The sequence below is a fragment of the Microcaecilia unicolor genome, chromosome 7 (assembly GCF_901765095.1).
Source record: "Microcaecilia unicolor chromosome 7, aMicUni1.1, whole genome shotgun sequence".
NCBI classification, from domain to species: domain Eukaryota; kingdom Metazoa; phylum Chordata; class Amphibia; order Gymnophiona; family Siphonopidae; genus Microcaecilia; species Microcaecilia unicolor.
The window spans coordinates 263,399,479-263,422,869 of record NC_044037.1 but is presented as its reverse complement, the minus strand read 5'-3'; the positions used below and the strand labels follow the sequence as shown (position 1 = coordinate 263,422,869).

At 41.0% G+C, this 23,391-nt stretch overlaps 1 protein-coding gene across 1 annotated transcript in view; it reads right to left on the bottom strand.

The window, feature by feature from the left end:
• The window catches only part of LRP1B (LDL receptor related protein 1B), a 1,639,960-nt gene that overhangs the window by 215,953 nt on the left and 1,400,616 nt on the right, over nucleotides 1–23,391 (bottom strand). The window contains 4 exon segments of the mRNA XM_030210865.1: nucleotides 837–968; nucleotides 13,321–13,458; nucleotides 16,263–16,265; nucleotides 16,934–17,056. Of these exon segments, the coding sequence (XP_030066725.1) occupies nucleotides 837–968; nucleotides 13,321–13,458; nucleotides 16,263–16,265; nucleotides 16,934–17,056 (396 nt within the window).

Below are 23,391 nucleotides of genomic sequence, written 5' to 3'. Positions count from 1 at the left end.
GCGGTAAAGTGCATATGTGTGCACACTACCCACACACTAAAAATTTTTATTTTTTGGCCATGGGGGCATGTCTGGGGGTGGAGAATGAGCACGACTGTGCTAATCAGTGCAGCCGCATTGCCTTGCACTAACTGATTAGTGCAGGATTAGTGTGTGAGCCCATACTGCATTAAGGTGGTGGTGATAAGGGCTCATACGCTAATTTTTGTTAATGCCTATGCACTAATGTCAACATTAGCGCATATCTCAAAGAATATATTAGCACAGATCTATATCCTTTAAATATTAAATAAATTATATACATGTGATAAATGTGCTCAGATCAAAAAAATAAATCACACATTCATCACATTTATAAAATTTATTTAATATTTAAAGGATATATCGATCTATGCTTATATATTCTTTGTGGTTATAGATTCTGTACGGAATGTAAAATAGTTATTTCCAGGTTTTGTGATAACATTAGCACATGACCATTAATTCAGAAAATCAGCCATTTTCTGGCTGCAGCAAAAAGTGGCCTTAGTGTGCAGGAAATACCCGCACTAAGGCCACTTTTTGCCACAGCTTTGTAAAAGGGTCCTTATATCAAGAGAAGTGCATCTCATTGTTAAATGGGACAAAGTTTTGCAGTGTTAAATTTATTTTAATCTAATGAATCCTTCTCCATGCTTGGAGATCTAATATTGGCATTGTAAAGGCCTGATTCTAAATGATGTTCACACTTACCAGGCCCCAAAAATCCCTTACTTAACAAGAACAATGTAGCTTCTTTGAGTATACTACATCGTTATTTTGACAGGTTTTCAAATCAAAAAGCTTTGTAAACTTACCTTCACACTGCTTGTTTTTGTTATTTCTCTGAAAACCTGGCTTGCATTCACAAACAGGGGATTTTGTTCGATTGCAAAATGCATCATCTCCACAAGGATTCACATCGCCTTCACAAAGATGTTCTACAGAAACTGTGAACAGAGTTTTATGCATCATTTAAATGCTATAAGATTTTTGTTTTTAATCCAGAAGTTTGTAAATTGTTTAATACTGTACATTACAAATTAATGAAGTAAAACTGTGGAGGTTTGAATCATTCTTTGAAAGACCTCAACCAAGGTAGGTACTGGAAGTTATTGTTCTCCACTCAGCAGCAGAACATTTTCCAGCTGATTTTCAAAGTGATTTAAGTGGGCAAAAGTCTCTTGTTGCCCACTTAAATCGCTTCCTGAAGCCTAAGTGGGAATATTCAGCAGCACTTAACCGAAGAGCACCATTGAATATCCCCACAGACAGCCTGACCAAAAAATGGGCAGGTCAGAGGCAGCACTTGGGAGGAGCGCAGGGTTATGCAAGTGCTGGCACTGAATATCAGGCCGGCACCCGCATGACTATATCTACTTTGTAAACTCCTCTCAATCCCCCTCCTGGCCTCTCAAATAACCTCCCTCCCTCCCTCCCTCCCTCCCACCCCTTTTCCCCCAGGTCATGATGCTTCAAGCCCTTTCCTTCCTCCCCAAAAGAGCCACCCTCCCTCTACCCTTTCCCCCAAGCCCCTCCCCTCCCCCAATCCCCCCTGATGCCCCCCTCTGGGACTACCTGTCTCCCTTCGATCTCTCTCCATGTGGCTCCACTTTTAAATGACTGCACAAACTCTTATGGCCACTTATGGTACTCTGTGTAGTACCGCAAGCTGCTGTGAGAGGCCGTGGCCTTAGCTCGCTGGAGTCAGGCGCCTATTGCTTGGGTGTATGACTTCCGGGCGCACCTTATCATTATCTTCTTTGACTGTCCCCTACATGTTCCGTGTGAGACATGTTTTCCAGACCTTGTCTGGTTGATGGGTCTGGCTAGGTCTAAGGCATCCTTCAGAGCAATAGTTCTTTCAGGGGCTGTGTCTGGTTCCCACCCTACTTATGGGCTGTTTTGCTACATTCCACAAATCTCTGAATTCATTGCTGCTGATGACAAGGAAGGAAAAATTATGTCTTACTTGATAATTTTCTTTCCTTTAGTCATAGCAGATGAATCCAGAGTCCCACCCTTTCACGAGGTTGACACTATCCAGTTCAGTCTGTTTGTCTACTAAGTTTCTTGCTGTGGTTGTCTGTGCATAGTTCTGCTAGTTGACAGGTTCATGCCTCATTTCTGTGAGGAGGGAGAAATGTTTGCCTTATTATTCCTTCTGCTTTGTTATGAGAAATACTGATTGACTAAGGAGCATAGCATCCTATATGGCAGAATTCAGTTTGGTACTCTCTATCGCCACCTAGTGGTAGATGGTCATAACCCACAAGTCTCTAGATTTGTCTGCTGTGACTAAAGGAAAGAAAATTATGAGGTAACACATAATTTTTCTTAACGCATGTCAGTTGATGCAGTTAGGTGCACCAACTTACACTTGCCTTTTGACGTCATAAGAGGGAGCATTTAGACATGAGCATACTAATGCAGACTTACCTTAATATTCTATAATGAAATCTTGGCACCAAGATGCCATTATATAATTGTGTAAATACATGACATTAGGGTGCCTACACTGAGATGCCAATTTATAGAATTGTCCTGAAAATTTTTAAAATATACACACATATGTATAATATGTTGCTATTTGTAAATCTTTTAGAAAATTAATGGTGAATGATTGATCTTGTTGTGTGAGCATTCCTATTATTTTATGACGTCCCTCTTCCTTGCTTTTTTTTTTTTTGTAAACCACTTTGATTATAAGAGAAAGGTGGCATATCAACTCTTGTTCACTATTAAACTATTATTCTTCTCCCCAAGCAATTGTAAATGTATGTGGGGGGGGGGGGGGTGGGGGGGCATTTTAGTTATAATTTATGTAGCTTTTCCATTTTGCAGAGAAAGTAAAGCAAAAAGAGACTGAGATGATTTCTGTGGGTAGTAGCTATGCATGCTTGACTGTTATAGTTCTTAGCTCTTGCCTTCCTAGCTGTTCTGTCCTGATGCTTTTCCATGACATCACCTACTTGTGTGTTTGACTCAATTCTGCTTGTTCAGAGAAAACTAGTTAACACCTGTTTAATTCAGTAACACATTTTATTCACACCTTTTCAAAGCAATGAACCCTTTCTTTTTAGGCAATTACTCACAAAAATAACCCGGCTTTTTTTTTCTTTTCTTTTACTTCAACAGAATCATACAATGAAACAAACTAGTTGTTTTCTTACAAAGCAATTACATACTGAAAATAATCTAGCTTTTTTTATTTTAAGACAATTATATACCGGCATAGCTTATTTTCAGCTGTAAAGGAAAGGAGAATTCCAGGGATGGGGAAAGGTTGGAGTGGAGGTTAGGGTGGTGGACTTTGGTCCTGGGGAACTGAGGAACTGAGTGATTCCCACTTCAGGCACAGGCAGCTCCTTGTGACTCTGGGCAAGTCACTTAACCCTCCATTGCCCGCCACATAGAGCCTGCCATGAGTGGGAAAGTGTGGGGTACAAATGTAACAAAAATAAATGTCCATGTCTAAGGGCTTCTTTTGCAAAGACACGCTAGTGATTCCTATGGGATTCCACACGGCAAATGAGAGGAATCCCCTAGGAATTGCATGGGCTTCCTCTCATTTGCAGCAGAGGAATCACTAGTGCAGCTTTGTAAAAGAAGCCCTAAATGTATTTTTTCCTTAAACAAACAAAAAAAGGAGGGATGAACCCCAGAACATAGAATGCAAATGCAAAGAAAGGCCACCTGGATTTGAACATGTATAAGATGAAATAATTGCTATAGCAGATGTTGGCTCTGTTGGGAAAAAAAATGGCTGTGCTGAGGTTCTGCCCATTCATCTATGCTGATGATGTCACCATATGTATTCCTTTAGACATTAGTAATATTTTATTTTGTTACATTTGTACCCCATGCTTTCCCACTCATGGCAGGCTCTATGTGGCGGGCAATGGAGGGTTAAGTGACTTGCCCAGAGTCACAAGGAGCTGCCTGTCCTTGCAGTGGGACTCAAACCCAGTTCCCCAGGACCAAAGTCCACCACGCTAACCACCAGGTCACTCCTCCACTCTGTAGTGGCAGTTATTAAATATGGGCTAGATACATTGGAATTATGGGCTGCGGTGTTTAAATTTAAACTAAATGGGGATAAAACACAATTTCTGATAGTAAGCAGCGATTATCAATCTGTTAGGATGACAGTTTTATGACTGATAATATTACTCATAAATTAGAGACCAAACTGAAAGTTCTGGGAGTTATAACTGATAATCATTTAACATTTGAACTTCAAGTAGCAGCCTTGACAGGCAAAATATTTAGAACATTGTGGAAATTGAGGTGTATTAGAACCTATTTTTCTACTGAAATGTTCTGTCAATTAGCCCTCTGGTTGAGCACTTGATATTCAGGGGGAGCTGCTCTGATTATGGACACTGAGGGCGTTTTGGATACTTCTCTACCCATCTGTCGTCATTCTCCCTTCCTGTCTCTGCAGTCTCCCTTTCCCAGGGCTTGCTAAGTAGTGTTGCAAACACAGCACCTGTCAGCCTTGCATATCTTTTATTTATTTATTTATTTATTTTCTGCATTTATTTCCCACATTGTCCCACCTCTTTGCAGGCTCAATGTGGCTTACAAATACCATAGTGGCGATCACCATTTCCGGAATAAGAAATACAGAAGAATGTTCCAATAAGAGTATATAGAGTACACAGTAAATTAGAATAAAATTGGTAATCAATACATTTCAGGTGCTGAAATCAAGGGTAGTGAAAAGCGTTCAATAATGACAATGTGATAAAGTAATCATGAAATCAATACATTTTAAGAGACACAGACCTTTGTATGCCAAAAACTATAAACATTGTATTTGCAACCAATAAACACTAAAAACTATATAAACACTTATAATTGTCTATTGCCCTTATTGAGGCTGGTGCTACTCCTGATGGAGCATTTTAAACTCTGTCACAATCTGTCCCAGTATTTGACATTGGGTTGCCAGCTCCTGCAGCAAGTCTCTGTGCATGGCTGAGACTTGTTGCAGGAGCTGGAGCTGGTGTCTGGGTGGGTGGGCCTGCCAGCAGGGATAGCAGCCATTTTCTGGCAGCCCTCAGCTACTATGCCATCCAGCGTAGGTGCAGGGAGATGTTCCTGGGCCCATTATTCCCCCTTCAGTGGGGCATGTCCTTCCAAGGGTCCTCCCTCTCCTCAGTCTCCACAGGGTTTGGAGGGAGTGGCACCTTATGGTACCCAAGGTCCATATCAACCTCCTTCCATGCTCTCTCAGGGGCAGACTGGTTGTTGGGTGACTCTTATAGCATGGGTTGGTCCTGGGCAGCCTCTTGCAGGGTGGGCTGGTCCAGGACATCCGCTTGCAGGGCAGGCTGGTCCTGGGCAGGCTCTTCAGCAGCTGGAGGGTGCCTTGTGTGTGTAAAAGGTTTGCAATTGAGATCATTACAACCTACATGACCTGCATAGTGGTTCAGCTGGCTATTGGGAGTCAGGGACAGGGACAAATGGGGACAGTTGTAACCTGAGGGACATATCTGAGGTGTGGCACCAATGAGATGACATAGCATGGAACCCCAGAGGCAATAACAACAGAGGTGTTTGTCCTCCTAAGAGGGTGGTCTGGCTATGGGCACACAGGATATGTTCTGGGCCTGCTGGAGGGCCCTGGGTGAGCAGGCACTGGCTTGAAGGTAGTATGGTACTATGCTGTTGCTCAGATGGGGCTATTGTTACTGTTTTTGTCAGGGACCCCAGGAGAAGAGCAGATTCCAGATGTCAAGGTGGGAAACCTAGGTTTAGGGGCATCTATCTGTGGGGTATTGATGCTAGCTCTTTTAAGGCCCTCACTGATGGCAATGGCTGCACATCACCCCATGACTCATGCCCATAGTTTGGGGGTGCTCAGGGGGAGGAGGAAGGGAAGTGTACACATAGGTAGGAGTTTCCATAGTGGGGGTTGTGTGCCCACAATAATGTGGAGTTTTCAGGGGCCCCTAGCTTGAGTGTGGAAGGATGTCTCACAGAGCATCCTACCAACCTTTGGAGCAGACAGTGGTATTTCCAATGAGTCTGGATTAGGGGGCATGACAGACCATCCATTTGGGGGCCACTAATGCTGTGATAGCCCTCTGTGGTCAGTGAACTGTCCCTCCTTGAATGCTTCTTTGTCAGATTGTATTTGGTATAGGGGTTATGGTTGTGTGCTGTGATTGCAGGAAATGTGGGTTTGATTCCCACTGTGGGTGTTTGAGGTTACTCTTTTATTTCTCCTGCCATAGCATCTACAATGGGATAGGTAAATGTGTGTGACACGCTGGGCACTTTTGTTTTGTATTGGTCACTAAAGAATGATGATCAAAGGGCTCCCCCCTCCCCTCTTCCTTTCCGTGTCATCTCTAGTAGATATAGGGGTGGGCACACTGTAACAAAGGTAGCTGCATACTCAGGCCTTGATTGGGGATAGAGCTGTTATAGGAGCGCTGTGTCTGTGGTAATTATGTCAGGCCCTGAGGCACTCCTGATTATGCTAGATTCGGGCAATGTCTTCACACCAGATATGCCTGTACCGGCGCTGGAGCAACTCAAGATCCTGGTGTATTCCAAAGCACCTGCAATGGACAAGTTGGTAGAGGCAGGGTTCAGGTGATGGCCATTCTTGGCATTACATATGTCACTGTGACATATGTGACATCTGTGACAGATGACAACAGGTAGATTGGGGAGGGGGCTGAGGGGGTGGGTTTGCAATACACAGGCATTGGTGCTGTGTGAGCTGAGGTGAACATGGGGACAGGGGATGGAATGGTGGCCTTTCTGTGGAGCATGTGCACTGTTGCTGGGAGGAGGAGATGGGCAATAGGGTAAAGCAGATGCGCCTTTGGGTGTCTCAATGTACTTTAGTGAGCTGTTGCCAATGTTCCCATCAGTAGGAGGGCATGGGCCAGGATGCAGGGAAGGGGGTAGGGGATCCAGATACAAGCAGCCCCTCATTTTAGCACTGTATGGTTAGTGAAGGGGAGCCCCATAATTAGTTGTCATTGGATATTCTGTACATTCTGATTTCAGCTATGTTTTTTCTTTCTTTCTTTCTTATGAAAAAGAAATAACATGTACTGCAACAACAAAGGGATCTCAGTGCTTGTGACCCTGCCTATGTGTGGTGCTTGCACATGAGTAGTGCTGTGATTCTGGGGGAAAATGCTTCACACTCACCTTTCTAGGCTGCTTCTTTTTTTTTTAATCATTTATTTATATTTTTTTCATTTTACAAGGATCACTTGCAAAACAGTAAAACAGAGATGATTGTACATTAAATTAAAACAATATTAGAAGAAAACAATCTCAACAAGATAAATGGATTTTATACAATCTTTCTCTTTCTTAGACCACAAAATAAATAGGGAGAGTGAAACAAGACAAGGAGATCAATTTAAACAACAGCAAACAAAGAAAACGTGGTATTAACCCGATTATCCCCAGTTATTATTATATCTAAATCATTATTCCACATTGATCATCTGGTTGGTTTCTTCAAGACCATAACGGTGCATAGTCCATCAATTTCATTGGAAACATACTTATTGTCCAATATTAGTGAAAGTAATACACCTGATTTCATTTTTCTTCCCTTTTAAAACCAGAAATTGTTTAACAATACAAACCCTTGAATCTCCAATCCAATTCCCGCTGATTAAAGTAATCCCAGTTTCACAGGCTTCACTCCTTTTGAATTAATATATTAAGAGGAATCATTTCAGAGGAAAAAAAACATTAGGGGTCATACCCGGAACTCTGGGAAAACAACAATCTTGATATTAATCATCTGTAACAATATTCATTTTGTTCAAATTTTTCTGGTCTTTTATCATTTTCAAATCTTAACCGTTTCCTACTTCAGTAGAACTTCATTTGCTGTATATTCTCAAAGGATTCGATTAGATTATCCATGTGGCTCATTAACAAGACTATATCTGAAGCAAAGTCATTCTCTACCACCGTCAGGTCCTGGAGCACCCTCCAGATGACATTCAATGCAACCTCCATGGGAGCCAAAAACTCCAAGCTGATAACTCTTAAGGGTTTAGGAGTAGCACCGCCGACACGGGTTCAGCTGTAAACGACTTCCGTTTCAGCATACACTCCTGACTCACTCCTCCACTCCTTTGGGCATGGTGGTTAAATGATTTTTGAGCGATGAAGTTGTTTCCAGGTCCAAGAGCATCAACGCTCCTTCGTCGGCGCTAATCAAAGGACTCATCAACCCAGTCATCTATGGGCAGCTCGTCACACAGCGGTCCCACACTTGCTGCACAGGGGACAAAACTCTGGTCATCGGCGGCTGACCCCCCCATTGTCCCCTTCCTCTGTTAAGGCAACTGCAATGCAGAGAGGAAATTTCAAGTGAACAAAAACTGAAATTCAGAGGACAGCTGGGCCGTTGAGTGTACGAGCTTCAGGTCACCATCTTTCCCCTCTCCCTAATTTGGGACACTCTTTGTCTGGTTTCTCCTCAGAGGCCTGTCTGATATGGGTAACCCTTCAGCATAGCCCTCTGAGTCATTGAAACACGGCAGCCCCTCCACCACTTACAAGGTGGTGTCCCTTCGGAGGGGTCTAGGCTGCTTCTTATTGATCTCCATGCCCTCGTGGAGACATTGTGTGGGGCCAAGTGGTGGTGCTTCATAATTTGTCTCTTGTGCCTGAGACATAAAAGAATCAGGAGCGCTATCTGCTCAACAGAGAAATTGAGCTCCCTGCGCAGTGACATCACTGTGCACTCTGAGGAATGTTCCTCCATGTGCAGAGGTATATATGCATGTTTTGCACATGGAAAGAATATCCTGCCATTGCTGCGGATGTTATTTGAATGCAGAGACTAGTACCACTGTTGCACATTTTGCATAGAGTATTTTCAGTTTGCGGAAACATTTATCTCCGACTGTCTAGGATGTTTTCATTACATCCTCTTTCAAAACATTTTTTTTGTATGTGTGTTTTCAAATATCAGAAAACATTTAATCTTTCCTTCCATTATGGACTTCAATTTAAACATTTTCCGATAAATGTTTATTTCACTATTTGGACGTTATATTGAAAATCACCCTTTTTATCTCTCCTCTTGGTACATTAAGATCGTTTTGCCAATCCTGGTGCTGCTTCACCCCTCTCTGAATGCCTTGGGGTTTTCACTCCATTGTTTGTGCTACTTTGACATTTATGCAATGACTTGGAGTCTTCATGTTACTATTTTTTTTTTTTTGTTACATTTGTACCCCGCGCTTTCCCACTCATGGCAGGCTCAATGCGGCTTACATTGGGCAATGGAGGATTAAGTGACTTGCCCAGAGTCACAAGGAGCCACCTGTGCCTGAAGTGGGAATCAAACTCAGTTCCTCAGGACCAAAGTCCACCACCCTAACCACTAGGCCACTCCTCCACTATTTGTTCCCTTTCTCCTCTTTTGGTGCCATGGGATCTCCATGCCAGTTTCAATGTTTAGTAGTGTTGTTGCATCTGCGGCAGATGCTTTCCATCACCTTTTAAACATGTTTCTTTAAAACTGGATGGAAAATCCCATTGTTAAAATGCAAAACTGTTTGTCCCTTTGAATTTGAATGAAAACAAATTAAATAAATGATTCAGTATTCAAAAACTAACTTAATGGGTGATTGCTGAGAAAAACGAAATAAACCAAACTTATTCCTATGCAGAACCCTAGTAGTCAAAGCTCCTTTACTACTTATTTGTCCATTGGTATTAGGTAGGGCAGTTAGCTTAAATAAAGTTAGAACCAATATCATCTTCTAAACTACAACAACAAAACAACAAACCACACTCTAAGTAGTTTTTAAGTTGCAGTAAAATATCACATTTTACTGCATCTTAATTTACCATGAGAGTCACTAATTTATGGTAACTCACTATCGCAGTGTAACCCTCCATCCCATTGTTTGGGGTTACTGAGAGGATAGAGCCCTGGTAGAAGGTCACTAGGGAAAGTATCCAGGAGGTCCCTGGATGGGGAGTAAGCCCAGCCCAAGGGGACGGGTTAAGAAATAAAATATAGCAAGGTGGTGCAAAAACATGATGAGTGACATGTTGGGAGGAGTTTGGTGGAGATAAAAGTGCAAGCACATGGTCTTTTGGTGGTTCGAGTTTCCCCTGCCAGGAGATCATTGAAGAAAGAAAGGGGAGTCCCAAGTTAAGAACTGGCAACCCGTGCTTAAAGAGAAAGAGAAATCATAGTCCACACAGGCAGAGACTGTCAGTGAGCTCTGGCGAATGGGTCAAGGGACTCACTTCCAGGAGCTGGAGATGGGAACTGGGAAGAGTTCCATCTCATAGAGGGGTTGGGACATTGGAGCCTGGTACAAGGAAAGGCATTGTATAAAGTGTATATGTTTTGGATCTGCATTCCTGTCAATATTCTGCAAAAATCAAGTCAAATTTATATTGGACTGATATCTATTTCTTTGGTTTGAACAGACTGAACTGTTGGTTGTAGAGGTTAATAAAAGTTCCAGGGAAGTGTCTTGGAAACCAACACGCTTATTTTCAAAAGAGGACGCCCATCTTTCGATACAAATCGGGAGATGGACGTCCTTCTTGCAAGGTCGCCCAAATCGGCATAATCGAAAGCCAATTTTTGGACACCCTCGACTTGTTTCCATCGCGGGGACGACCAAAGTTCACGGGGCGTCGACAGGATAGCGAAGGTGGGACTGGGGCACGATTAGGAGATGGTCGTCCTCGGCCGATAATAGAAAAACGAAGGGCGTCCCTGACGAGCACTTAGCCGACTTTACTTGGTCCATTTTTTTTCACGACCAAGCCTTAAAAAGGTGCCCCAACTGACCAGATGACCACCGGAGGAAATCAGGGATGACCTCCCCTTACTCCCCCAGTGGTCACTAACCCCTTCCCACCATAAAAAAACAAGTTTAAAAATACTTTTTTGCCAGCCTCAATTGCCATGTTCAGGTCCATTGCAGCAGTATATAGGTCCCTGGAGCAGTTGTAGTGGGTGCAGTGTACTTCAGGTAGGCGGACCTGGGGGTAAGGGAGCTATGCACCTGGGAGCAATTTCTGAAGTCTACTGCAGTGCCCCCTAGGGTGCCCGGATGGTGTCCTGGCATGTCAGGGGGACCAGTGCACTACAAATGCTGGCTCCTCCCATGACCAAAGGGCTTGGGTTTGGACTTTTTTTGAGATAGACGTGATTGGTTTCCATTATCGCCGAAAACCGAGGACGACCATCTCTAAGGTCGACCTAAATGTCAAGATTTGGGCGTCCCCGACCATATTATCAAAATGAAAGATGGGCTCTCAGGGACTGTTCTGATTACCAACTTGAATCCCACAGGGGTTTGAACCCAAGACTGAGTTCCTGGGAGGAGAAGAGGGTCGCCAAACCCACTAACCATTTCTTTTTCCCAGGTGGAGGCACTGCGCATCAACTGTGAAGTGAAAGGTTCCGAAGGAGTCTGCCTATCAAGGAGGCTCCCAGCCCTCTTGGACCCCAGATCTCAGGAAGCGCCAGAAGAGGGGCATTTCAACAGGTTAGTAACTCTTGATGTATGTGAAGAACAAAACTTGTGTTCAACTTCACAAGCTGTGTTACATAGAAACATAGGAATATAGAAAAATGAAGGCAGATAAAGACCACGTGGCCTATCCATGCCATCTACCATCCCTTCCTTTTTCCTGTGTATTTGTCCCAAGCTTTCTTGAATTCAGATACAGTTTTTGATTCCACTGGAAAACCTTTCCAGAAATTCCTTTCAATTGAAAGAGACTTGCCTCCTGTGCATTTATTCCACAGAGATATCATATCTCCCCTCTCCCACCTTTCTTCCAAAATATACATATTGAGATCTTTTAAGTCTGTAACCATACATTTTATGACAAAGATCATTAACCATTTTCTGGACTGACTCCACCTTCTTTATGTATTTTGAAAGGTGTAATATCCAGAATTATAAACAATATTCTAAGTGAGGTCTCACCCTCAGAAAAAAATGCAAGCCTTCAGATGGCATTGTTTTCGATTGTGATGCTAATTTGCAGCCTAATGCTCCTGGGCAGCTATTTAAAGATGAAAGTACATAAAATTACTCCTTCTTCTTCCCCCCCCCCCCCCCCCCCCATTTTTCTCTGGCAGACCCCTCCACCCTGATTCTTTCAAGATTACAGATAAGAATTGACTAGCACCATTTTATTTTGATGCCAGCAACATAGGGAGCAGGAGTGACTGGGGATTGTTCCTATGCCCCCCCCCCCCCTCCTCCCGGGGATGTTTTGTGCCAGGGGGATCTTCAACAATGAGCAATGCAGACTGGTGATTTGACTTCTTTCAACTGAAGCATTGGTTTTGCATATTAAGAGACTTTAGAAGGAGCCAGTTCTTTAACACAGGCTAATGTTAATTTTCTGAAGTATTAACACAAATCTAAACAAAAGCAACATGTTTCAACTGAAATATGTACCATCATTCCCTTGCTGATTTGGTCTAACAGTTTGGTTTCAACAAATTTTGTTTCAGAACAAAAGTGCTAGATCACAAAAAACATTTTCAATCTGATAGCACAGAGGAAGGGGTGTGACCATGAAAAACATCAATTTGAAAAAGTTGAAAACAGATCAAGTTCCCACTGGAACATGTAGCAGTTAATGTAGCAGAAAAGAAACACTTTTTTTTTTCTTTTTATAATGATTTAATCTTTCTTCTTGCATTCTCATTTCCCTCCAAGCAGTTGCCTTGCAACCTACAAGCCAGAAAAAAAAGGGGGGGGGGGATAACAAAAAACCCAACAACAACAAAAGCACTATAAGTGGTTCTCTAAAGCAGTAGTTTTCAACCCTATCCTCAGGATACACATATCCAGTCAGATTTTCAGGATAACCCAAAGAATATTTTCAAAGCAGATTTCATACAATGGAAGTAGTGCATGCAAATTTATCTTGGCCTAGTGGTTAGGATGGTGGACTTTGGTCCTGAGGAACTAAGTTTGATTCCCACTTCAGGCACAGGCAGCTCCTTGTGACTATGGGCAAGTCACTTAACCCTCCATTGCCCCATGTAAGCCGCATTGAGCCTGCCATGAGTGGGAAAGTGCGGGGTACAAATGTAACAAAAAATCTCAGGCATATTCATTGTGGATGTCCTGAAAACCTGACTGTTAAATATGTTCTGAGGACTGGACTGAGAGCACCTGATTAAAGCAAGCTACATTTATTGTGTGATTTCTAGAACAACAACAAAAAAGACAAGACTATTTTTAACACAATGGTTTAGTTAGAAATACGAAGATTAGATATTTTGTCAAGCAAACTTACTTATTTTGCAGCTTTGCTCATCAGAACTGTCTCCACAGTCATCAAACAGATCACACTGCAGCTCTGTGGCAATACATTTCTTATTACTACAAGCAAATTCATCCTTTTTACAAGGCTTTGGCTTATAGAGAACAGTATCTGTATAATTGAAAATAAATAAGAAGCATAGTTAGGATAAAGGCACAGAATAATGAAAATGACCATGAAGCATATCATTAAACTGTCTCACACATGTGAAACATAATTATTTTAAAGTTAAATGATGAAATTCACAAACTTTCAATTAAGATTTTATTTAAGGACACTAAAAATGTATTAAATCCAGCTTGCTTGTTTACTTTGATTCTGTTCAGTCAGAACTCATTCTGGATTACAGCATTATGAGGAAAACCTATTTACTTGTTAACCTGGGCTATTAGTAAATAGTTCTCACTGCATAAAATGGGACCTGTGATGAAATAGCACAAGTTAATGGTAAAATAACCCATCTTAATGGCAGTCCACATTGATAATAATGTCTCTATGAGGGGAATTGTATAACAGGGCATCTAAGATAAGAGGGTTAAAAGTCACCTACTTAGGCACTACTTTCTAAAGGAAAGATGTTTCAAGTTTATTTAAGTCTTTCTGTCCCGCCTATGGGAGGAATCTTCAAGGCGGCTTACAATCTAAATTACACAAAGTGTGACTGAAAAGACAAAGCTTTCTAAAGACAAAGCCTGATACAAATGGGAGGAAGGTAGAACTACAATTCAAATAGTAAAGAAGAGAAGGTTAAAACATACGGTATTGTGTCTACAGTCTAAAAGGCATGTTTTAGAAACATTCATCTTTTTCTCAATTAAAACCTCAATCAATGGTGAAAAATCTTTAGAAATACAACATGGTGAACTATAAATAAGAAATAAATACAAATATTTTGAATTAATCCATAAAGATTCAATAACATCAGTAATAAAAGAATCCTTAAAAACAAAGCCCAACTCCAATTTAACTAAAATTAAAAGACCGCCCCGCTACGTTTCAACCTAGGTTTTGTGAATGCTAAATAACCTGGTGGACAAAGTCATGGCACATACTTTTCAACTAGATGGTATTCTGTAAAGAGACAGTTACACTGTATGTGGTCACATTCATATGTAAATGAATAAAATAGCCCAAAGTGGGTGCATATTTTTTTTTTGTTGCTTAAACTGCATGCTTCCTTATAGAATTATCCCATATTCTCCTCAAATCATGCCATGCAGGGCGAGTATTGAATGAATATGCACATACTGGGGTTCCTTCAGGAACCCTATAATTGTGGGATCTAGTTCAGCTATTAGGCACTGCTATGGAGTGGAGAAGTAGCTTAATAGTTACAGCAGTGGGCTGAGAATCAGGGAAGTTTGGTTCAAATTCCAATGTAGCTCCTTGTGATCTTGGGCAAGTCACATACTCCCAAATTCTATCAAAGTTGCTAAAAATTGTGTGCATAATTTGTGCACACAATTTAATTGAATAATGAGCCAATTGGCACCGAAAATTGGCTTCTTAACAAGCAATTGGAAAGGAGTGTTTTCCGCAACCTGGTACAATCAATGGTGCTCAGTCATCTAGACTATTGCAACGCACTATATGCCGGTTGCAAAGAACAAATAATCAAGAAACTCCAGACAGCCCAGAACACTGCAGCCAGACTCATATTTGGCAAACCAAAATTTGAAAGCACCAAGCCCCTACGAGAAAAACTACACTGGCTCCCACTCAAGGAACGCATCACGTTTAAGATATGCTCACTAGTTCATAAAATTATCCATGGAGATGCACCAGCTTACATATCAGACCTTATAGACGTACCACCTAGGAATGCCAAAAGATCATCCCGCACATTCCTTGATCTGCACTTCCCTAGCTGCAAAGGAATGAAATACAAAATAATGCATGCGTCAAACTTTACCTACCTGAGCACACAGTTATGGAATGCACTGCCACACAGTTTGAAATCGACATTTGAAAGAACGAACTTCCGCATACTATTGAAGACACATCTCTTTAATAAAGCGTACTACAAAGATCAACAACTGTGAATACGCACAACTCGCATATCTATATTCAGAACTTGTTTTATAATATCTGCTTGTACACTATGATTTCGTTTATTATGTTTGTTTTACTATCATCATGCTGACTAAGATCCTGCAATACCAAATGTTTATCTATTAACATTCCTTCACTACTCATAATGTATTGTAAGCCACTTTGAGCCTGCAAAGAGGTGGGATAAGGTGGGATACAAGTGCAATAAATAAATAAATAAAAATTAAAATTTACATGTGTAAATTTTATGCTTGGGCCCAAAAATGGGGCACAGCCATGGGAGGGTCATGGGCAGCTCGGGGGCATTCCCACAATTTATGCAAGTTGTTATAGAATAACGTGGATCTGTGCCTAATTTAGGCACAGGGAGTTGCACAAGGTTTCATTGGTTTAAATGGTCATGCTTAAATGTAGTTGCAGTTCCCAGCACTAAGCGATATTCTATAAACAATGTCTAACTTTAAATGCTGTTTATAGCAGAGATTGTGTGGCAAGGCTGGTAATTGGGAAGCAAAACCAGTGCTGGGCAGACAAATCAAACTCAGGTATACTCACTTACCATGTAAAATGAGTTTATCTTGTTGGGCAGACTGGATGGACCTTACAGATCTTTATCTGCTGTCAGTTACTGTTTTGCTATGTTACCAATAGCACAAAGCCCTTTTTTTTGCACCATTTATATAAATTAGTCCTTAACCCCTATTGCATCAAATGCCATCTTAGATTGTGAGTCCCCCAGGGCCGGAAAAATATGTACTTTATCAGAATGTACACTGCTTTATTAGCTTTCAGGCTTGCAGGCAATATGTAAGAAAACTGAATAAATTTCATGATGATTGGGGCCCCCTATCTCAAAGGAGTACTACCTTGGTTAAAATCCCCAGACCCTCCATATTTATAACCTGCCTTTTCAGCCAATATTGTGACTCTGGGCAAGTCACTTAACCCTCCATTGCCCCATGTAAGCCGCATTGAGCCTGCCATGAGTGGGAAGTGCAGGATACAAATGTAACAAAAATAAAATAGATACTATTGGAGATTCTACATGGAATGTTGCTATTCCACTAGCAACATTCCATGTAGAAGCCTGCGCGGTTGATCTGCAAGGGCCGACTTCTACATGGAATGTTGCTAGTGGAATGTTGCTAGTGGAATAGCAACATTCCATGTAGAATCTCAAATAGTAGCAACAGTGGAGGAGTGGCCTAGTGGTTAGGGTGGTGGACTTTGGTCTTGAGGAACTGAGTTCAATTCCCACTTCAGGCACAGGCAGCTCCTTGTGTCTCTGGGCAAGTCACTTAACCCTCCATTGCCCCATGTAAGCCACATTGAGCCTGCCATGAGTGGGAAAGTGCGGGGTACAAATGTAACAAAAATAAAAAAATATAGTGTGGCTTATGTATTCTATAAACACCAGATGGACTACAGAAGCTTGATGCAGATCCTCCATCTGAGAGAACACAGAGTTAGGTACATTGAAATAAAGATCATGCTTGTTGAATTGCAAAGTTGTTAGAAAGGATAATTTACCTACCACAGTGATCTTCGTCTGAAAGATCACCACAATCATTTATCTCATTGCAAATCTGTTCAGGTCGCAAGCACACACGATTATTCTTACACCTGTAAGGCCTTGTTGGTGGACATGGAAATTTTGCTTCAGAAACAGAATACAAAAAAGAATATTTCAGTAAGTTGAAGATTAATAGGCATTTATATATCTATTTTTTAAATGCTTTCATCATCATTCTCTGCTAGACTAGTTCTTCTTTAATTAGATATTCTAAAACTAAATAAGGAGAAAAACAAATTCTTGCCGCCGGGAGCAAGAGACATCCAAGATGATCTTAACATTTTGACAAGTGGACTGAATAGATATCCTCTGGGTATTATAGATGATATATTATCATTAAAACCTCAATTAAAAGCTGTTGTTAAACACTCATTTATGGTCTTGAGGAAATTGAAAAAATATAAATTTCATCTGACTTCTTTAGATTAGTGGTACAATTATTGCTCTTACCGATTATTGTAATATTTATCTGGGGTGTCATGACTATTTATATAAGAATTTACAGACAGTACAGAATGTAGCAGCTTGTTTAATATTCTGTGCTCATAAAAATATGAGATTCTGCAGTGCAGTCCTGAACACATATATAAGCAAAACAGTGCAGGGACCTGTTTCGCACTCAGCGTCAGCTGGAGACCTCACTGTGTTTTTATTGCTCACTGCCCAGCTTTTTTCCAGCGTGTGTGTGTGTCTCTCTCTCTCTCTTTATATATATATATATATATATATATATATATATATATATATATATATATATATATATATATATATATCACACACACACTGCACTGCCTTGCCAAGATAAGTGCTTCTAGGTCTCTTACTAAAGCTTAGCTAGAGTTATCAGCAGCAGGGCCCCTTCCTATGGGCCCTGCTGCAGATAACTCCAGCTAAGCTTTAGTAAAAGACCCCCCCCCCCCCCATTTATTTACAGTGTATGATAAAGAGTGTTTTAAGTGAATTGTCAAGTGTGAGAAGAATGCACATTATATTTTAAGCACTTTTGGTTTGAATATTTTCATTTAGAACATGGAGGTTTTTTTTAACCTATGATTACTTGTTATCTGTCGCTTTGGATTTGTTCAAGAAATATTGAATTCCACTACAGATTTGTGAGGTCTTTCCTCCATATATAAAAAGAAATTTACTTGGAAGGTATAAGTTATGTGAGTTTTCAAGACCATGAGCATTCACGGTATTCTGTAAAGGCAATATAGGCAAACATATGCCTTTAAAAAATAGGCTTCTAATAAGGATGCACATTCATTAGTGCATCTTAAAATTTTTAATGCATGCAAAATTGATAGTATGCACAAACATTTACAAATTGACATGCACACATTGATTTCTGTACATTAAAACGTTAGAACTCACAGGCAAAAAAATATTTCTATTATACCAAAATTAAAAAATATATATAAGGGAAATCCAAAAACAGATAAATATTTTTTGGCTGAACACATCCCAAGCTCCTAGAATAATCTCCAGTAATGCACACATTCTTTTACATAAGGTTACACCTGCTCTGAGGTAGATACAACTATGTGTGTGTACTCTAGTCTGGTACATGTATATTTTATAAAGAATATGCACACCTCACAACTCTGCCCTAGTGCTGCCCAAACATTACCCCTAGTATCATGAACATGTGGATCTCTCTTATTGGCCAATATACTTTTATGTACAAATTCCCCTGCACAATTTTATAATAGCCATTTTGAGGGTAATGTTATTTATTTGTTTATTTATTTATTGGGATTTATTAACCACCATTATAAAGAGATTCACCCAAGGCAGTGTACAGCAGGTACAATTTAACGTAAAAATACAATTTAACAGCATAACAATAGTAAACCAAAAATAAATTAAATACAATAAATGAGATAAACTCGAAAGCTGTAAATTGAAACCTAATAATAGAACTACTGTGAAACAGTATCAAAAATATACACATTTAACAGTGCTGGAATTCAAATGCCAGAGGTATAAAACAACGTTAGCATAATAATAATGATACCTCTAATAAGCATACATTAGAACATTCAACTAACAAAGATATGATGCTAAAGATTTTCTACAATACGGCTTACCATATAGCTGAGGGACCAAGATTAGATATATAATGGGAACAAGATGTGTGGTACAGAATCAGTTGGGATAATTTGATGGTTGGCTAAACTCAAGGTAAGTTCTTTGTATAGTTAAGCAAGAGATAAAGAAAGTTACAGTGTGTGTAGCAAGCTAGTCCAGGTGCAGAGTGAGGGTATAGTCAGTCACACTATGTATTAAAGGCTTGGGAGAAGAGCCAGGTTTGACCTGCTTCCTGAAGTAGAGGCAGTCTTGAGTTACACATAGCCCCTCTGGGAGTAAATTCCAGAGTGTGGGGGCTACTCCTGAGAAGGCTTGTTGTCGTATATCACATCATACAATTTCTTTTGACAAGAGTACAGATAGTAATGATCCTTGAGACAACCTTAGAGGTCTCAAAGTGTGCAAATGGCTAGCTTATTTTTTAAGTACTGGCCCATTTTGTCTGAGGACCTTGAAAATCAAACAGAGAGTTTTAAATTTAGTACTGTAAGATACTGGTAGCCAGCCAGTGTAGCTTTCGCAGGAAGGATGTGATGTGGTCATACCACTTGCAGCCTTCTATTAGTCATGCTGCAGCATTCTGTATTATCTGGAGCTGGTACAAACTCTTTTTGGTTTGGCCAATGTACAGGGCATTACAGTACTCTAGTCATGATGTTATCATGGCATGGGCCACTGTGGTCAGACTTGTCTTTTCAATATGCGGAGAGAGATTTCATAGCTGCCGTAGGTGATAGAGACAATTTTTGAAGGTTGTTTGAATTTTGAGGGATCAGAGTGAGTGATGAGTCTAACAGTATCCTGAACTGTGATTTTAGAGGGAATTCATACTTCCCAAAAGGTATTTTCAAGTTGGGTATTTCTCCACTTGTGTTTGGTATCAAAAGAATCTCTGTTTTATTTGGGTTCAGGCAACACTTGTTGTTGTTTGCCCATTCCTGAGTTGCGGTTAGGCAGGTAGTCAGGTTACTCAGAGCTGTGGGTAAATCTGTTTCAATGGGTATGAGTAGTTGCACATCATCAGCATAGATGTAGAATTTTATGTCCATTGACCAAAGCAGCTCAGCCAGAGGCTTGAGGTAGATGTTAAATTGAATCGGAGACAGTATGAATCCCTGTAGCACCACACAGTTCAGTGCCCAAGGTAATGATGTGATGTTGCTGAACAGAACTGATTGTTGTCTATCTGACAAATAGGATTTGAACCAAGTAAATATTGTGCCAATGATACCGATTTCTGCCAGGCTTGTAAGCATGGTATTATGATCCATGGTGTCGAAGGCTGATGAGAAATTGAGCAACACTAGTATCGAGGCAGATTCTCTGTCACGGTTTCTGTGCAGATCATCAAGAAGGAACACAAGAACTGTCTCTGTTCCATACCCAGGATTGAAGCCAGATTGACATGGGTCTAGCCAGTTACTTTCAATTAGCCAGTCGTTGAGCTGAGTGCAGACTGTCTGTTCTATAAGTTTTGCAAGGAAAGGAATGTTAGAGACTGGTCGGTAGTTTTTAAGCTTGTCCTGGTACAGTGATCTCTTTTTAAATAGAGGGCGTACCACAACTCCTTTTAGTGTTGTTGGCAGATGCCCTTCCATAAGAAAGGCGTTAACAATTTTAGTGGCCCCTTTAATGAGGCCTGGGCTCACTCGTTGTACAGTCCTTGGTGGGCTGGGATCAAGAGGGCAGGTCATAGGCCATAGATCTTTCAGGATATTTTCAAGAGTTTCCTCTGTGACCTGATTGAATGAGTCCCAGATGGCTGTGCATGGTGGGGAAGAGGGGGTGTTGTCTCCATTAACTGGTAGGAGCTTTGATGTGACTCTCTTTAGATCCTGATAGAGACCTTTAATTTTGTTGGCAAAGTAAGTGGCAAAGTCATTGCTGGTTAGTTGTGACTGGGAAGGCTGGTTCTATTGTGGAGTTTGCAGTAGGCTGTTTGCTATTTTAAATAGCTGTTTGGTTGAATTTGCAGCTTGTTCTATATGTTGAGAAAAATATTGTTTTTTTGGCTGTTGTTATGGCCTTGTGGTACATTGCCATGTGTTTCTTACAGTTGAACCTGTCTTTATCTAAGTGAGATTTTTTCCATTTTCTTTCAAGTTGACGCCCTTCATGCTTAAAGATCCATAGTTCTGGAGAGAACCATGGGGAACATTTGTTTGTGGAGCAAAGGACCTACTTTAGAAGGGTTATTTTTTTCTAATTCCATTGCTAAGCATGCATTCCAGATATCAACCTGTTCTGACACTGTCTTCATCTTTTCATCTACATGGGGGTAGGACAAGGCCTCAAGGAAGTTTTAAGCAGTAATATTTCTCTTGTCTTGGATTTCCTTCCACACTTTGATGAGGCCCATCTGTTTTATGTAGTCCATAATAGAAAATTTGATTAAGAAATGATAGGTGTGTTATCTCTATGCCACTAGACTTGTGTTCCAAGATGTCAACCCCTTTGTAGAACACCTAGTCTAGCATAGGGCCCTTTTCATGGGTTGGAGATTTGATCTCTTGAATGAATACTAGAGCTGCCATTGTATCAAGGAAGGCAGCAGTAGTGGTGTCTGGAGTTTTGATGTGTAGGTTAAAGTCTCCCATGATCTGTAACCTAGGGTAGCTCAGGCTTACCTCAGTCTTCAGATTCAGCAGTTCTTGCAAAGAGTGGGTGCCTAGTAAACTGTAAACTTTTACAGGCAATACAATCTGATGTAAACAATGTCCACTATGTACATATAAACAACATGCACTCTGCCTCCATGCAAATGGGGGCAGAACACTTAGGCCCAAGGCATCCAATGAACCAAGTGTGCAGGCCCATCATAGATATCTTGATTACATTGTACACTCCTTATGAAGCCACTGGGGGGTCTCCTGGGACATGGAGAAAAGACCAATTAAACTCCTGAATTGTGAACAGTAAAGAGGAGCAGCATTAAACTGAGGCCTAGCAACTTGCAAAAAAGAAAGGAAAGCATAAAGACTGAAAAAAAACCCTTCCAAATTAAGGAAACAAAATAAAATAAAGAAAAAAATGAAAAATAAATAGTTTATGAGGGGGTGCCTAGTTTAAGAGGGCAATAGATGGATAAGCTTTATATTGTGAATGTTTTTATTGTAACATGCTTTGATTTTAAAGGGGGGAATATAAATCCATGAAATAAATAAATAAATACTAAAATAAAACAGTGGATGAACTTTTGACTGGCTCCAGGAAAGCATAGCTGCAGTCTAAGTAACAGTCCAAGATGACCTACCAGTAGAGGGGAGGCTGAATTTTTTCCATCAAAAGTGGCCCCTTGTACGTCCGACTGGTGGGTTCTTCAAATAATCTGTTTCAGTTACATACTTCATTGGCATCAGAAATTACCAAATTGCCCACTGAAAGCATCATTTATTATCTCTCAGCACAAGCAGGTACTTGTTGTGGAAACCTCTGCCCTTCTGCAGGCCAATTCTGTCAATCCCGTGCTACCAGGGGAAGAAGGAAAGGAATTCTATTCCAGATACTTCCGGGAAGGGGGGGCGGATTTTGTCCCATCTTAGACCTGAGGGCTCTGAACAAATTCCTGATTAAAAATAAAAGTTCAGGATGATTTTCCTGGGTGCTCCTCTCCTCATGATTCAGGAAAAAGATTGGCTATGCTCTCTGGACTTGTAGGATGCCTATACCCACAATTCAATGCTTCCCAGTCACAGGAAGTATCTCAGTTTTCAGGTAGAGAGCACCACTATTAGTATCACATTCTGCCTTTTGGCCTCACGTCAGTTCCCAGGGTTTTTACCAAATGTCTACAAGTATTGCAATATTGTTACACAGACTGGGAGATTATCTGTTTCCTTAACTAGATGATTGGCTGGTCAAGGGCACATTGCAAGGGGGGGGGGGGGGGGGGCACAGGAGTCCATGCAGAGAACTAGTCAGTTGCTACTGTTACTAGGGTTTATTATAAACTACCCCAAGTCTCACCTGTACCTAGTATAACAATTTGAATATATAGGAGCCTTGCTCAATACAGTGCAAGCTCGGTCCTTCCTGCCCTAGTGAGAGCAAATGTCTTGATTGGGGTTGCCTTCCTGGTCTGCAGCAGCAAGTAGGTCACATCTCAGTAGATATTGAGATTACTAGGCCATATGGCCTCTACGGTGCATTTCACTCCCATTGCTCACCTTCATTTGAGAGGGTCCAATGGACTTGGCTTCCCAGTGGTCTCAAGTCACAGGGTTCCTGGCAGATGTCATCTGAGATCCCCCAGAGCTACTACAATCCTTACTCTTCTGGACATTTTGGCTGACTTTGACCATGGGACTATCATTCCAAATTCCACCCCT